Here is a 16408-nt window from a genome sequence, read left to right as displayed (position 1 = left end):
CCCTCCTTCTGTTATTAATGTATTTATAGAAGTGCTTTTTGTTATCCTTAACAGAAGTGGCCAATTTAACTTCAAATTGTGCTTTTGCATCCCTGATTTTCTGTCTGCATAATCTAGCTGTCTTCCTGAATTCTTCATAAGTAATCAGCCCTTTCTTCCATAGCTGGTAAACTCTCTTTTTATCCCTGAAGTGTGAAGTGTGCTACAGTGTGAATTCGCAAGGGAGGAAAATGTCTAGGACAGAATCTTGGAATTTCTTTTATGATCTGTTCTGAAATATTCCCATTTGTGTGACTGGATGCTCTTCCTTTTGCTTTGTCGTAACAGCTGTTGTTGATAGTTGATAAATGTCAACATTTAAAATATAGAATTGGGATTTTTTTCTGTGCTATATTTTGTCATTCCTTCTCTCTGCCAATGTGATGTGCAAAGTATGTCTGCTATAGCTTTGAGGAGGATGGAATTTTGGAGTTGGTCATTTTGATGAGCTGGCATGAAGATACTTTGGGGGAGTTTTCAGGTTTTGGAGGAAGTAAAAATATACTTTAAAAAAATTTCGGTGCAGAATTCCAGAGAGTACTTTTTTCATCGCTTTGGACAGGCACATCCAAGGGAATTGCTGAAGTAGATATGTAATTCATTTGCAAATACAATGTAATTTTATGTATGGAATCTGATAATTAAAAAAATTTTAAGACTTATGTTATTTACTGTCTTGTTTCTAAGATATAACTCTTTCTGCTCTTAAATGTTTTACCTTTTTAGAGAGTGCTTTTTTGTATTGGTATCCTCACCAGGGTTTAATCTGGGAAAACACGAAAATTACTCAATCTGGAAAGCTTGTGCGCTTTGCATTGCATTAAAAACAGACTCGTTATGTCATAAGTAAGAGGTTCTGTTGGCAAGTATTCTACTGTGTCTTTACAGTATAACCCCTAAAGGGTCATAGACACATATTGGTGGGTAACCCTTTGTATCTGAATGCATCTGTTGGCCAGTTTCTCATTCGGAAGTGATTGTATGTCATATCTCACTAGCATTTGCTGCTGCTGTTTTCCTCTCGTGGACCTGCTGCACAGCTGACTTGAAAGCAGTCATGCCAAGTCTGGCATGACATTATAATTTACATTCTTTGTTTTTATTCTCCTTAATCTGTCTCTCTGTCCGTTTCTACTCCTCTCCTTTACCTCTATTAGTTCTGGTTTCTTAGCCCAGCTAAAACTCATTTAGTTCTCTATCTCATTTTCTAGTTTCCTTTTCCTGAAGTGTTGCATATATTGGCCAGCAGTGGGATTGTTGCTTAGTAATTCAAAATGGTTACTCTCCATCGTGGGTGGGAGTGGAAGGCTTAGACAAAGTTATTGAAGAAGTCATGGACTCACAACTTGAGTCACAAGGTGCAGAAAAGACTCGCTTGCTTTCTAAACTCCTCGGAGATGAGTTAAGGTGCGGCTGAATCCTTGTAGCCTCGAGTTGTGTCAATGGTTTAAATTTAGGGAACTGTTGAGTTGTGATTAAATCACTCTGTCGCACAGGTTTTAATTGCAGCAAACTGGACATATTTCTATGAAGTGAATTATTTATTATGACAAATGAACAGATGAGTGAACAGATGAAAGATCTTAATCAAAATCATTTATTACAGAGTGTAAAAGCTAAAAACCTACCAGGGTATAATATAACATGAAGTAGTATAGTGCACTGAATTAAAGCAATTATATTAAAACAATTGCATCAAAGCTAGCAAAAGAAACAATCATTAAGTAGAGATTGATATAACTCACCATGTGAGGTAGTGAGCAGATCTCTCTCGTAACCCCTGGGAAGTAACTGTGAAGAGGTGTACCTGCTTTGTGGGAGAAGTTCCACACTTCAAGGAAATATGTGGAAGAATCTGCCATATGAAAGTTAGACTGGGGTTTTATAGTTATAAAGCGATGGACTTATAGATTTACAGGCCAGCAACTAGCTTGTCTGTCAAATCTACTTCAAAAAGCAGGATGTGTGTTTGCAGTTTGTTGAACCAGGCTGACCTTAGCATAATTCAACACCAAAACAGCACTCTGGTGCCACCAGCAGAACTTGCATGATGGCTTGCCTTGTGTGCATTCTCTGGTTGGATTCTAGGCCTTATCGGGGTAGGCCATCCTGCCATGCTCTCTCAGACATGCTTTTGTGTCATTTTAATTTTGAGTTGCTGCTCTTTAGTCCATTTTTAGTTCATTCCTGAAGAACAGTAGTTCCCTCCCATTCACTGTTATGATGTTTTAGTGTTCTCTCCCACCCAAATAGTAACTACTATGCAGCTGTACTTGTACATGCAAATGATGATAATTTCTCCTGTTGAGAAGGGCTACCAATTTTATTTAAAAATTTGGAAAAATGGTTTCATAATTACCTAACTCATTTGCTGTATATCACATATAGTTTTTTTTTACTCCATTAAATATTTTATCTGTTAAAATTTCTAGGCTTTTTTTGTATTTATGTTTTATATATCTAACAGAAAAGCTGAAGAATTGTTGTAAATTATGTTGTGTAAATATTTTTGACAATTCCGTCCGTAGTTATGATTTTACATGTGTTGGATGTGACTTTTCTAGTATTCTGGTTCAAATTATTTTAACTCCCTTCAGATGCTGGAAGTAGGTAGCTTATTTAGAAGTTTTCTGCCAAACAAATATGGAAAGTTTCTTTGGATTTCTCTATCTGTTTTTGTGTACAAATTTTTTCCATATCTGGCAGGTGATTCAACCTTCATTGGGTCCCATGTGGTCAACAGAAGAAGACTGTAACTTAGTTCTGCTAAAGGAGGGCAAAGAGAATACAATAATGAAAGTTTTGCCAATAATTAATTTTATTAGAAATTCTGACTTAGTAATAACATCATAAGAACATGAATAAGGGAAAAAAGAGAAAACCAACCCCCTCAAAACCCTCTTGAACCTCAGTAATTAAATTACTTGTTTAATATGAGTCATTTAACTTCTCAGTGGTCACGAAAATATCCACATTACCTTTCCAAAAGAACATTCCCCTCCTTTTCTAAGTTGCTTTGAGTTGCTCTTGGCAAATATAACAACTTTTCAAAATCAGTTTTGCAAAATCTGTTTTGCAGATGTGGAATCCACCATTTAAAATGTTAAATTTAAACATATGTAGGTGCACCCTTTTTCATGGAAGTCTTAATTGAAAAGGAATGTATGAAAAAGAAAAATGTTCATGTGACTGTACTTATCATTCAGTATATTAAAACTTGATGTCATGAACAAACATATATTGTAGGGCTAGATTAAAAAAAAAATCTGTATATGTAGTTTTTGCTAGAGAACTAACATCTATTAGACAGTTTATTTTCAGGTGGAAAAAACCCCCTCATTTAGGAAATGTTTATCTTTTGTTTTCAGTGGAGTTCAAAAATATCTTGGTTTTACCTATCAACAGATAAAGATTAGTATTATACTTCTGCTAAATGGTGCAATATAGAGCATAAAACAGTGTTGTTGTTTCATCCCCCCCCTTTTTTAGGTTGGAGGAGATACTCTTAGTGAGAGGGTTTTTTTAACCAAAATGACTGCCCTGGAAATTATCTGATTGATGCAGGGGTAAAATTTTTTTACTCGTTTCAACACAAACAACATACTAGACCCAGAGAGCTTAGGTGAAAATGGAACTTCTGTAATGTAAACTCATTTATTTTTTCATTATATCTGAGGAGGAGGAAGAATCATCAAATTGTACAAAATATTCTGGAAAAAACCGAGAGGCATAATTCCAAATTGTACTGTTGTGTGGTATGGTGACTGAGAGTCAGCAGCAGAATATAAGGAAGCAGTCTTAGAGTGGTTTTGCCATATTGCCAGTTTAAAGACAATATTCCCTGAAATTAAATAATTCAGGTTTCTATGCTACTTTGCCTTTTTATGCCCTTTCCTTCTGGCTAGAATGGGAGGAGGTAAGTATTAACCATAGTATCACATTAAATCATAGAATTATTTGTGTTGGAAGAGACTTTAAGGATCATCTAATTCCAACCTCCTCCCGCCAAGGGCAGGAATGCCACCAACTAGATCAGGTTGCTCAGATCCTTGTCCAACTTGGCCTTGAAGACTTCAGGGATGTGGCATCCACAACTCCTCTGAGCAACCTGTGCCTCACCACCCTAACAGTAAAGAATTTATTCCTAATATCTAAGCTAAATTTGTCCTGTTCTAGTTAAAAACTATCACCCCTTGCTCTGGCACTGTCTGATTGTGTAAAAATCACTTTCCCTCATTTTTATAAGCGCCTTTTTAGTACTGGAAGGCATTCTAAGGTCTTCCTAGTGCCTTTTCTTCTCCTATTTGAACAACCCTAACACTCTCAGCCTTTCCTCATAGCAGAGGTGCTCCAGCCCCTGATCATCTTTGTTGCCTCTTCTGGACTTGCTCTGGCACATCTATGTCCTTCATACGCTGGGAATCCCAGAGCTGGATGCAGCACTCCAGGTTGGGTCTTAGAAGAGTGGAGTAGAGGGACAGAATCATATCTCTCGACCTTCTGCCAACAGTGTTTTTTGGATGCAGCTCAGGACATGTTTGGCTTTCTGGGCTGCAAGCACACATTGCTGGGTTGTGCCTAGCTTTTCATTCATAAGAATCCCCAAGTCCTTCTTGGCAGGGATGCTCTGAGTGAGTTCTTCTCATATCTGGAGTTGACCCAACCCAAGTGTAGGATCTTGTACTTAGTCTTGTTGAACTTCATGAGATACACATGGGCCCACTTCCCGAATTTGTTCAGGTCCCACTCTATGACAGAGAAATTAAATGTCATAAGGGAAAGGGCCTGGAAAAGGGCTTCAAGCAGAGCATGGTGCTAATAACACCAAGGTTTGTGGGTTTAAACTCTGTATGGGCCATTCACTATAGACTTGGACTCAGTGATCCTTGTGAGTCTCTTCCAACTCAGAATATTCTGTGAATTAATTCCAAGTATAAACTCTAGACAGGGCAAAGCATCAAAGTGCCTGCTGAAAGAAGAGACATGATGCTCAGATGGATATTGATGGAGCATGGAGGGTGAAAGGAGACTGTCAGAACAAATTAACCTGCGTCAGACTATGTGATGAAGGCCCTTGGAATGGGGTATCACAGAATCAATTATGTTGGAAAAGACCTGTAAGACTGAGTCCAACTTGTGGACCAAACACTACTGTATCAACAAGGCCATGGCACCAAGTGCCATGTCCAGTCTTCCCTTGAACAGGGACAGTGGCTTCACCACCTTCACAGGCAGCCCATTCCAATATCTAATAACCCTTTCTGTAGAGAAATTCATCCTAATGTCCAACCTAAACATCTCCTGGTACAGTTTATGGCTATGTCCTCTCACTCCAGTGAAGGTATGTCCTTGAGGTCCTTCAGTGGTCCCCATTTCTAGTCCATTACTACTCTGAAGGAAAATATTAAACATACACAGTTTACAGATGACTCCTGATGTTTTGGTTGGTACTGATTCCGTCAGAAACAGTGCTAAGATGAAATTTTGCCCATGGTGTTATGAGATGTGTTTGCAATTTGATGTGCATTTTTAAATAGGAGTAGGAAATGTTTCCATAAATAATACGTTAAAGAGCTCAGTCTTAGCTCAAGAGTTAAGGGCTTGATTTCTAAGTGATACATAGATGACTTCTTATATTTTATTTTATTTTAGTAGAAAAATTTTCTCATTGAATTCAGTAGCAGTAAGGCAGCAGAAAACCCACATTTAGTGTGGGGATGTTAAGAAAACACTGAGGGAACGTTAAGCGTGTACTGTAAGCTGTGTGGGCATTTTTGACAAGGCATGTAACTCATGTGTGGGAATGTGGCCAACTGTTTGCAGCAGAAGCAGCAGTTCAAGAAACTTGTATTTTTCGGCTAACTTACTACACATAATTTAGGGCTCATATTTTTTTTAATGTGTTTTATAAGGAACAAGAGTATGCAAGTATATATATATATATATATACACACAAGTATTCTTCTTTTACAGTGTAAAGGTAAAATAATAAGAAGGTTTAAATATGCTCTGTAATGCTGTGAAACTATTGAGGTTTTGACAGGATTTTGAGCCCTAAAAACAGGCAACTTAAGGTTTTAAAAAAGTCTTTCCATGCCAGCAGAAATGAAGAATTAGTGTGGTAATGGGTGATTGAGAGATTGTTTTTGGAATTACATCTAAGATGGTTGTGAGGCATCTGAGATAAAGGGCAAAGAGGAGGAGGCAGGCTTTAAAAGTTCATTGCACATAATCATGTTACCTTCTGAGAAGGGGAATGCCAAAGCTGTCCTTGGAAACTCGCACTGTAAGAGAGGATGTGGCTTGTCAGTAGGAGATGGTCATCGCTGAAGGAAGTAGAGAAGCTTAAGGTGTAGGTTATTCAAATGAGATTTTGGAAGGATTGAAGAAGCCTACAACTTCCTTGTGAGGGGAAGCAGAAGGGCAGGCACTGACCTCTTTTCTGTGGTGACCAATGACAGGACACGAGGGAATGGCCTGCAGTTGTGTCAGGGAATGTTTAGGTTGGGTATTAGAAAAAGCTACTTTGCCCAGAGGGTCACTGGGCACTGGAACAGGCTTCCCAGGGAAGTGATCACAGCACTAAGCCTGACAGAGTCCAAGAAATGTTTGAATGATGCTCTCAGGCATATGATGTGACTCTTGGGGCTGTCCTGTGCAGGACCTGGAGTAGGACTCAATGATCCTTGTGAGTCCCATCCAACTCAGGATATTCTGTGATATTATGAGGGAAAGGGAATGGGAAAAGACTCAAGTTTTGAGCAAATACCACAATGGGAGAAAGTATTGATGTACCTGCTGAAAGGTAGGAAACTCAGATGATTATTGATAACACAGTGAGAGGAGGAATGGAATCTTAGAATCACATAGTGGTTGAAGATGGAAAAATCCTCTGAAGATCATTTAATTGACCTAATCGTAATAGTAATCTAATGTTTAATTTTAAATAAAAATAATTTTTAAAACTCCAAACCCCAACAAAACCCACAAAATCTCAAACTCAAACCAGTCATCAGAACACTCAAATGTGTAATGGTAGAGCTCCAAGTAGAGTGATTAAGTGATGCCTTACAGATATGATATTTGAAGACTTTTAAAATTGAAACTAATCTTGACTTTATTATGGACTACTGGAGATTCATTTTACTTTTTCATTCTAACTTTATTGCTGATTTCTCATTACTGTAATTAAATGTGCAATTAAATGTAACTTCTATGAGCTCTTTCCCGCTCATTTTCTTGTCTGTTTTATTCTAGAGTTATATAAATGTCAGCTCTGTGGCCTGTCTGGTCTTGTAGCTCTAATGGAAGTTCCTAATGTTATGCTGTGGTGTCTTGTCTCAGTCTGGAGAAATGGCAGCCTTTGTTACAGTTGTATTTGCTTTGCTAGAGACCAATGAATTATGTGCTGTTGGATCATAGGCAATGTTTGTATAGTCTAAACAAATGAGGTTGTCTTGAGAACTTTGAGTTTTTTTCTTTCTAAATAAATGATCTTCCTTCCTGTGCCAAATCCTGAAACTCTTCTCTGCATTAGATGCCAGAAGAGTTTTGAATTTTTATCTGGAGAGACCTCAACATATTAAATGGACAGAAAACATTTGTATCTGAGACAATTTAAAGAGTCCACCTGTATCTCAGAGTTTTAGTTCTATCTCTTTTGGATGTTTTTGTGTATCTAAGGAACAGTGAAGATCCAGGAAGATACTCTTTTTCCATTAAAAACAGAAAGGATATATTTATTTTGCTAGTAATGTGGGAAAAACTTAACTTAAAAAACCAATATTACATAAATGAGTCTTGGTAAAGTGTTTGAAGAACACTTTTATAGTAGAAAGCTAAGACTTTCAGGATTAGTGGAAGAGAACTATAATAATATTGCAATTAACGTTCAAAATGCCTTTAAAAAAAAAAGTCTGAAGAACAACCAATCAGTTAAAAGGAGAATTTTCAGTTGTTGTCAAGTGAGAATAATTAAGAAAATCTGTTCTGTTAATGCATTTGTATAAGCATTCATGCCAGTTTCCTGAAGTATTCATTCTTTGCAAAGGACTAAATACTCTCACCTTCTTGATTTCCAGTGACAGTGGAGACTATGTAGTACTTGTGTATTAACCATTTGTTATCTTTTGAGTTGTAAATAAGCTATGTATTAACATGAAGTTTTGGGAAAAACTGTTTTAGTTTTTTTAAATTTTTATTTTTAACCTTCAGACACATTTTAGTGAATATGATGTTTCTTACTTGGAGAATTGTCATCACATCTTAAATACTACTTTGCCATTATAACCTAATTTGAACAATGTTATATGCCATCTGTGCTGGAAAAGGGGTTTGATTATATCACAAAAAGGAATTATTTTGTATGTATCAACTTTATCTAAACCAACTGTTTATTTAAACTCTTTTTTTTCCAGAACTGTGAGGACATGGGATGTTAACAATGAAAAAAAGCACAAAAGTGTATTTAAGCCGCGATCAGTTCAAGGGAAACGGGTGATTCCTACAACTTGCACATACAGCAGAGATGGTAAACTTATTGCAGCTGGCTGTCAAGATGGCTCTATCCAGATCTGGGATAGGAATATGAGTGTAAGTCAAGTATTTGACAACTATATGCTTCTAATATATCAAGTACTGAATATTGAAGCTGATAAAATCAATTTTGGTAATTTATCTTTTATTTTATTTCCCCTCCTCTCCTTCCCCCTCTGCCTTGAAAACTAAATAACTCATAGTCATAGCTTAATATTGTTTATATCTTTCTACAACTGATCATTCAGTGTGCTACCATTCAGTTCAGAACACTGAGAAAACTGTTGGTACTCTCTTTGAAAAAAAAAAAAAGGTTGGCCAGATACCTGTACCTAGAATATTATTCATTTAAGGTGCGGTGTGTGCGAGAAAAGCTGTAATTACTTGTTAGTTCTTATGTAATTTATTTGAGATATTCAATACATTAAGAAGTAACTCTTAAATCTTGATACTGAAATCAGTTATTAATCCATGTAGTAGAGGAGAATAGCATCTAAGCAGGTGAGGATAAGGCCAGTGCTGCACATTAAATGGCAAATACTGTCATATCGTCCAATGTGTAAGAATTAACACTGAGACAGATCTGAACAATTCATGTAAATGCATGAAAATGACTCAGAAACAGAATGGAAACTATTTCAAATTCTTCAGAATTATGAAATATTTATGTTCATATTGAACTCAAAATTGAATTTTCGATAGTTAAGACTTGAAGTGACAAAGAATATTAGAATTCTTGCTACTCTGAAGCTTAGAGCAACCAGTGCTCACTGTTGCTTTGTATAGTATAGTTCACAAACCAGTCCAGTTCCAGGAGTTTGATTTTTGCAATGTCAAGTGCAAATTCACCAGGCTAAGCTTTACTGCTTCTAAAATTAATCATCTTAGTAAATCCTCCATATCCTCTATGCCCACCTTACCCAAGGAAATAAAAGGAGTGGGATAAGTACCAATAGTGTGCATAGGAGGAGAAAATGAGAATTGGGTCAATTTTTTAGAGATTACAGAGGAAATGGGGCGGGAAGGGCAGGATCCTTTGAATGAAACTGACATCATAAATCTCTGAAAGCTGTACAATTCCAGTAGGATGACCTGGGGGAAGTAACACTGAACTAGTACAGGTTATGTTAGTCTGTTCAACTTCATCTTTCAAAACATTTGATTTTAAAAGAGAAAACAGACATTTTAGGGAGCTTTTCATGAAGATTGAAAAAGATCTGATTGCTGGAGGCAGGAGGAAATGTATAGATTTAAAAGGAAAAGAAAGTCTGTTGATCATTCTCAAAGTACAGCCTGTATTTTGGGATTGTCATCTATTTTTATTTCTGTTTTTATTTCCAGTATAAACCCAGTAAAACTTCCTAATGGCATGAAGCTTGAGAATTCATCCTAAGTGTAAACTTGTTCTAACAGAATAATAAATTTTTCAGAGACTGGCTTTCATCACCTGTGTATGTTGTTTATTTTAACATATACAGTATTGAAATATTAAGCTTTCTGGTGTAGTTTTAACAATAGTGCTCTTGGTAGTCTGCTTTTTCATGTGCTTTTCCTTTTGAACTTTTCTGTGTCTGTAAGATGACATATTGCAATACTGATTGAGTGCAGTTTAAGGTGATTATGAGTAATTTAAAGATATATCCTGTGCATCTTGTGCACCAGTGGGTGACCCTTGTATAGCAATGCAAGACTGAAGTGATCTCCTAGTGGAAATTAAGTTGATGGTGTCCTTGGGTTTGTATTTTTAAAGTCTAAAGAATTTTTGTCTTTGCCTTTGTTGGTACCATTAAGAAAGGTACAAGATTTTTGGGTGAAGGAGCAGTATAAATTGAATTTTTAGTGGTATTGTTATCTAAATCTGCTGGTGTTCTCTGGGATTCCCTGTGTATAGTTAGAATCAAATGTTCCAAAAGTAATCATGATCAAATAGTTAGAAAAAGCCTTCATCTTACATTTGGGGATGGAGAAGGGATAAGTAAAAATTTTTCAAAAGGAACATGTGTTCATCATAACAATTAAAAAGAAGAGGATGAGACTGACTCCTGCAGTGGAATGATGAAAGCACTTACTGGCCTGACAGGATACAGAGACGCTTGCAAAGGCAAACAAGAAAATGTTAAGTCATTATAAACTGGTGCAGTTCTGGGGCTACGAAATTATATGTGACACAGGAAAAAAGGTAAAGCTGTGGAGGACTGAGATGTGGGGGGTAAATGCCTGAAGAAATATATAGTAGAAATATTAACTTCTGATTTTTAAACAGAAAATTTTTGATTCCCATTTAGCAAATATCATTTGGCTTAGTTGAAACAAGTGTGGAGCCATATATACAGACTTTACTGTGCTGCAGTGCAACTGTGTTTCCAGTCAAAATTAACAGAGCATTTTTGTTTAGTTTGAGAAGGGTCTATTGAGTCAGTAACAAAAATCACTGGTTGAAAATAGTTGATATATTTCTTATACTTGATCAGTTAGAAATAATTCTGCATTGTTTTAGACTATGGTTTGGGACCAAACTATAGGTTTGGTCCATATGCAGCAGGAAGAAGGAAAGATTGAAGATGTTTAAAACTCTAGCTTATTTGACTATACTTTCATGACAGGGCTAACCTAATAAAGGCCTGTTGTGACTGCTTGAATTTGGTTTTGCCTTTATGCAAAAATATAAATGACATTTCATCCCTGATCTTGCGTACCTGTCCCACTGCTCCTGCATGTGACAGTAACAGAACAAACTAAATCCGGGAAGATGTTCTATCCAGATATTATGGCTCATATGACATAGACATCCATAATGCCTGTTATCCTGGTGTCTGTAAAGATTTTTAGATGCACTTATTTTTGAGTTGAGTACAAACTGCTGCCAAACACAGAGCCCACTTGAAAAAGAGCGAAGTTCCTCTTTGCTTCAGTGAAAATGTAAAGCCCCTGCTTTCCCACAGGAGAAGGCTTGTGAGTGCAGCACAGAATCACAGAGTGGATAAGGTTGGAAGGGACCGCAGTGGGTCATCTGGTCCAATCTCCCTGCTCAAGCAGGGTCATCTCAGAGCACATGGCACAGGATTGCATGCATTACTTCTTCATGTATTGAAGTACCAAGCAGCAGTTCCAAGGACAGAAGTGAACACCCCAGCAGGAAAGAGGGTATGATGATGCCCTTTCCTCAAGCAAAAGGGGCGCTTGTTAGAAGCAGGCACAGTAGTGCAGTGCTGCTGGGAAGCCACCACAATACCACTTGACAGGGTGACAGAAGCCACCTGATGAACTCCCACAAATCTCCCCTTGCCACTGTAGTCATGGTTTCTGATGCTGGCATAGGTTTATTATTCTCTGTTTCACGCATTACTTCGTACACCTGACTGCAGGAATCCTATCAATGTGATTATCAGAGGGCAAACAAATTAAAAATTAACCTGTTGTGTGGTGGCATCCCCAACGCCACAGTCACATCACTTGTGTTGTACAGTGCTGCATAGTGTAGAACTTGGTCTAGAACGGCACAAATAAATAATTTTTTATTTTTAAATTATTATTATTTAGAGAAAGGCAAGGTATTTTCTACAACATGTTTTATCAGTCCTGATGAAGTCAAAGTAGCTGTTTCTTGTAAGCTAATTTCATTGGTTAGTTGTTTTTTTCCAAGCCATTTTAGAGCCATCTCAGTATCTGCTTTTTTTTCTCAAATTATGTTGTTGTGTGTAGGAAGTAATTTTGGTGTGTGATCAGTTCACTTCTTAAGTTCTGACTAGTAATGCACACCATGAATGTTTCATTCAGTTTTCTACTTCCACTGTTTTTTTGGTATGATTCCAAATCTCCCAGCTGTATGTAGTGAGAGTAAAAACACTTTTAGAACTTTTGGAGGAAGATTTTTTTTTCTTCTTCATGACACTGACATTGGTAACTTGTTAATTCTGAAGTTAGCCAAATGCATTCCTGCTCTGTCTTGCATTTCTCCAAACTTCCTCAGCAGGATCATGATCCATTATAATCACCTGCCTCAGAGGATTTTTTTGTTTTGTCATAAATCTGTGTTATTTTCTCACGTATGTTATTTTGTCAGTGTATGGTTTTTCTTTAAGGTTCACGTACGTGTGCATTTACAGTGCACATTAGCAGAATGATCTGTCAGTGTGTTTGAAATATTATGAACACTGTCAACTTGGCTTAAAATAACAGCTTCAAAGGACATAAAAAATAACTTCCTTCAAACTTCGAATGAATAGTGGAAACAACAGTGTGAAATAGTCAATCATAACACCACACATTAGAACTCTCTGAATTTAAATGTTCTGAGATGTGGAGAAAGTCTCTGGCAAAGATGGAGAGCTGAGGAGCGTTAGGGGTCAAAGTAAGACAGGATCTTGAAAATTACTGATTCACAGGGCAATTCAGTAAAACCACAAGTTTTATCTGCAGTTCAGATAGGTTCCTCATCTTGCCTGTGCTTGCCCACTCAGGGATTTTTGCAAGCCAGTATCTCTTACAAGTAGTAACAGATATTTCTGAACAAACTGATCCATGGAGCCAGTCTTGAGTATCAAGAGTGCAGGGTGTCCTGCAATCGGTGAACCTCTGTGTGCCTGGTTTTCCTGTCTAGGAGTGGGAGTGTCTCATTCATAGAGATATGGAAAGAATGAAGTTATTTTTGAAGTGTATTGTCAGTTAAAATCTATTGAAATCTCTTTATTGAACAGAGAAACTCCCCTCATTTTCCACAATAAGGATAAGCAATTTCCAACAGGATCAGGATGTTTTCCAGTCATTACAAACAGGATTTTTTTGAGTTAACCTTTCTTAATCTTTCAAACCAGCTGATGAAACTACCTGTTGTGTGAATTTTTAACTCCAGCTTTTCCTGAGTTTATTCAGCATAAAGAACTTCTCTGTATATGGCAGCCTGAATCATGTTGCTCAGTTTCACACATCACATATTTTACAGTATATCATTCCAGCTGTCATATAAAAATATTAATAAGGATGTTGGGGAGGCAGAGTTTGTAAGAAGTGATCATGCCTTCTAAATTTAAATACCTTTAGGAAAGCAGCTTGTACACGCAAAATCTTGTCAGGTTTTTTTTTTCCTTCTAATATTAAATTTGATTAGAAACTTTGAGTAGTTTTTATCAGCATTTAGCTATCTAATGGCTGCACTACAAGTAGTAAAGACTTAGTTTTGACAAATAAATCTGTGATAGGTTTATCTTCTTACATACTGCAAATCTGAACAGAAAAGATGCAGTGTTTTATGATTTTCAACATAATTCTCATTAAGCAAATTGATTCACTGCACATGGAAAGATTTTTATAGCTAGTGATTAACTTCTATTTTTTTACTTTCTTGTTTCATAGAAGACTTAGTGGCATGTTTAACTCCATTCTTCAGCTATTTCCTGCTCAAAAGTGAGCATCTGCCACAGTGTTGCTGAATTACTGCTTTGCTAGCATTTTCTTTTTTCCTGGTTTTAAAACCTTACTCTGATTTTAAATTGCTAGAATAATTTATGTATTTTGATCAGTTCAAATTACTTAGCTAAAGCTCAGAGTGATTTTACAGAACTTAAAATGCACAGTAATATTGAAATTCAACACTATAATAATAGACTGCCCACATGAGTATCCCCAAAAGTGGTGTGATCAAGTGGTAATCCAAATAACCTGTTTTCCACAAGCCCTTAATCCACCCTATCCTCAAAATATAAGGGGAAGAAAAGTGGGATGTCGCAGCATGCAGAAGCATGAAGTTAAGCAGATCTAAGCTCTGTACATTTTAATTACAAATACTCATGTTAAAAGTATTTTCCAAATAATTGCATGATTTATAGGTGTAAGATAAATACATTTCTATATTTAGTGATTGTTTGCTTTGGAAGGGTTTCTGTAAGCTTTAGTTTTGTGGTGTGCAGTTGGAAGTTTTAAGGTAGAGTTTTCAGAGACAAAAAGTTTCACAAGTACTGGAACCATTTTGAAGGAATACTGTACAAGTAAGGGCACAGATTTAGATAATGAAAAATTATTATGTAAGGTACATTTTTTTTGGAATGAGAATCCAAGTCCAGATCTTATTTGGAAATTTTTTTTTTGCAAACTTTATTTTGCTGTTCTTGATGGATTTTACAGCTGATGCTGCCAAGACAGAGTAACAAAACTCGTAGTAAGATCTGAAACTTGCTGTAAATATTTTCTCCATTAATTGAAAGGTCCTTTGAGGGGATTTATACCTATGCTTTGGGAAGATGAGATTGTTGGATATTTGCACAGTTGCAGGATGCTTTTTACATAAGACATAGCTCACAGTAATAAATTGTTGACATGTCTTGTGTCTGTCCACTAGAAAGCTTTGCTGGTGTACAGATGCCTTTTTAATTGCAGTTTCTACCTGTTCATTGTGTGTCTTTGGTATCTTGTCTATCACAGCAGTCCAGGATTGTGCTCGTTTCACACCAGCTAGATTTCTTCTTCTTTTTTTACCATGGGATACTCACTTGTCTATTTAGATTTTTTTTTTTTTAATATAGATTTAACATTTATATCCATATCTTCACAGCATTAAAAATATTCCAGTGAAATGTCAATATTTAATAGAAATAGTTTACAATGACTGTTCTTACATTCACTGAACATCACTATTATGGTTAAACAGCAGGCAAATCTTCCAATTTCCCCCAAGTAAGTAACATGCTTCATGCTTTGAAGAGGGCAGTCTGGCTACATCTGGAAATTTCTTGTGTAAATACAAGATGAAGGATATCCAAATATACTATATTCCCCTTTCAAACTTAAGGTAAGTTTTCCATATCCATAATATTCCACCCTTTCATTCCATATGTATATGTGCCAGACCTCTGTTCCAGAAACTGGAAATCACACACAAGCTTGCCAGCAGCAAATATTAACAGATTCATATATTATTCCTTTTTGTATACGTCTGGTTTAGCCAGTACATCACTATCTGTACCCTGAAGCTAGCCACAATAAAGAATCTGACAATCAAATGCTAAGATAAAATGTGCCCTGCTGTATTTCTAAGTGCGTTTCTCTCTTACGTAATAAACAGTTTATAGTTAAGAACTATCTAAATGTTTGCACTATCTAATATAGTGATGAAAGGCAATTCTAAATCTTGGTCTGTCACACCCTAGTGAAAATAGCTTAAAGGATTTTACTTTGGATTCATGTATAGTTAAGGGAAAAAGTCTTATCCCGCTAAGATTATGTATCTCTCTTTGGTTTACTGTTTAAAAAAATAAAAGTAGAACTTAACAGAAATCATTTCAAAATGACAATTTGAGAAGAAAAGAGTAGGCATTATACCAATGTGATTAGCTTTATTAATATTGTAGTGTTATTAATATTAATATAACATGAATAATGTTACAGAAATAGAAAGATGAAATGATGAAACAGAAATAGAAGAGTCTTCTTGAACAAGCTGTGTTGTTTTAGAGAAAATGCTTCTTTTTTGCAGAGGCAAAAAGTTGAAAGCACAGATACTACCTTTTGTTCTAACAAGAAGTAAGCTTCAGAGTGGTCTGGCTTATCAGAGAAATGGCTTTTAGATACCATAGTGTATGCATTGCTCAAGCAAGCTGAACAGTTCAGTGGTCTAGAGCCTGATAGGGTTTGTAAATTATGAAAAGGATTTTGTGCTTGATATGGGTATTAGGAAGCTGGTTTTGTGTCCAAATATTTCTCGTTGTGGTTCTTAGTTTGTCAGTAGTTCTTGAAGCTTGTGAGGAGATGAACATCAGGTTTATGCTGTGAATTTCGTAAAAGCAGTGAGAGGTATATTTCTGTGCAGCTCTTGGTCATTCAGTTTGCTTTATTAGAAAAG

The 16408-nt window shown here is 36.4% G+C and overlaps 1 protein-coding gene across 1 annotated transcript in view; it reads left to right on the top strand.

Moving 5' to 3' along the window:
• The window catches only part of WDR70 (WD repeat domain 70), a 129729-nt gene that overhangs the window by 64204 nt on the left and 49117 nt on the right, over positions 1-16408 (top strand). Inside the window, exon 10 of the mRNA XM_027878707.1 lies at positions 8457-8631. Within this exon, the coding sequence (XP_027734508.1) occupies positions 8457-8631 (175 nt within the window). The remainder of the gene's footprint in view (positions 1-8456; positions 8632-16408) is intronic.

Source organism: Empidonax traillii, unplaced genomic scaffold (genome assembly GCF_003031625.1).
Source record: "Empidonax traillii isolate 1590-97213 ecotype Southwest subspecies unplaced genomic scaffold, ASM303162v1 scaffold44:size1908036, whole genome shotgun sequence".
Taxonomy (NCBI): domain Eukaryota; kingdom Metazoa; phylum Chordata; class Aves; order Passeriformes; family Tyrannidae; genus Empidonax; species Empidonax traillii.
Note: the sequence above shows the minus strand (reverse complement) of the source record. Positions and strands in the feature narration are given on the sequence as shown.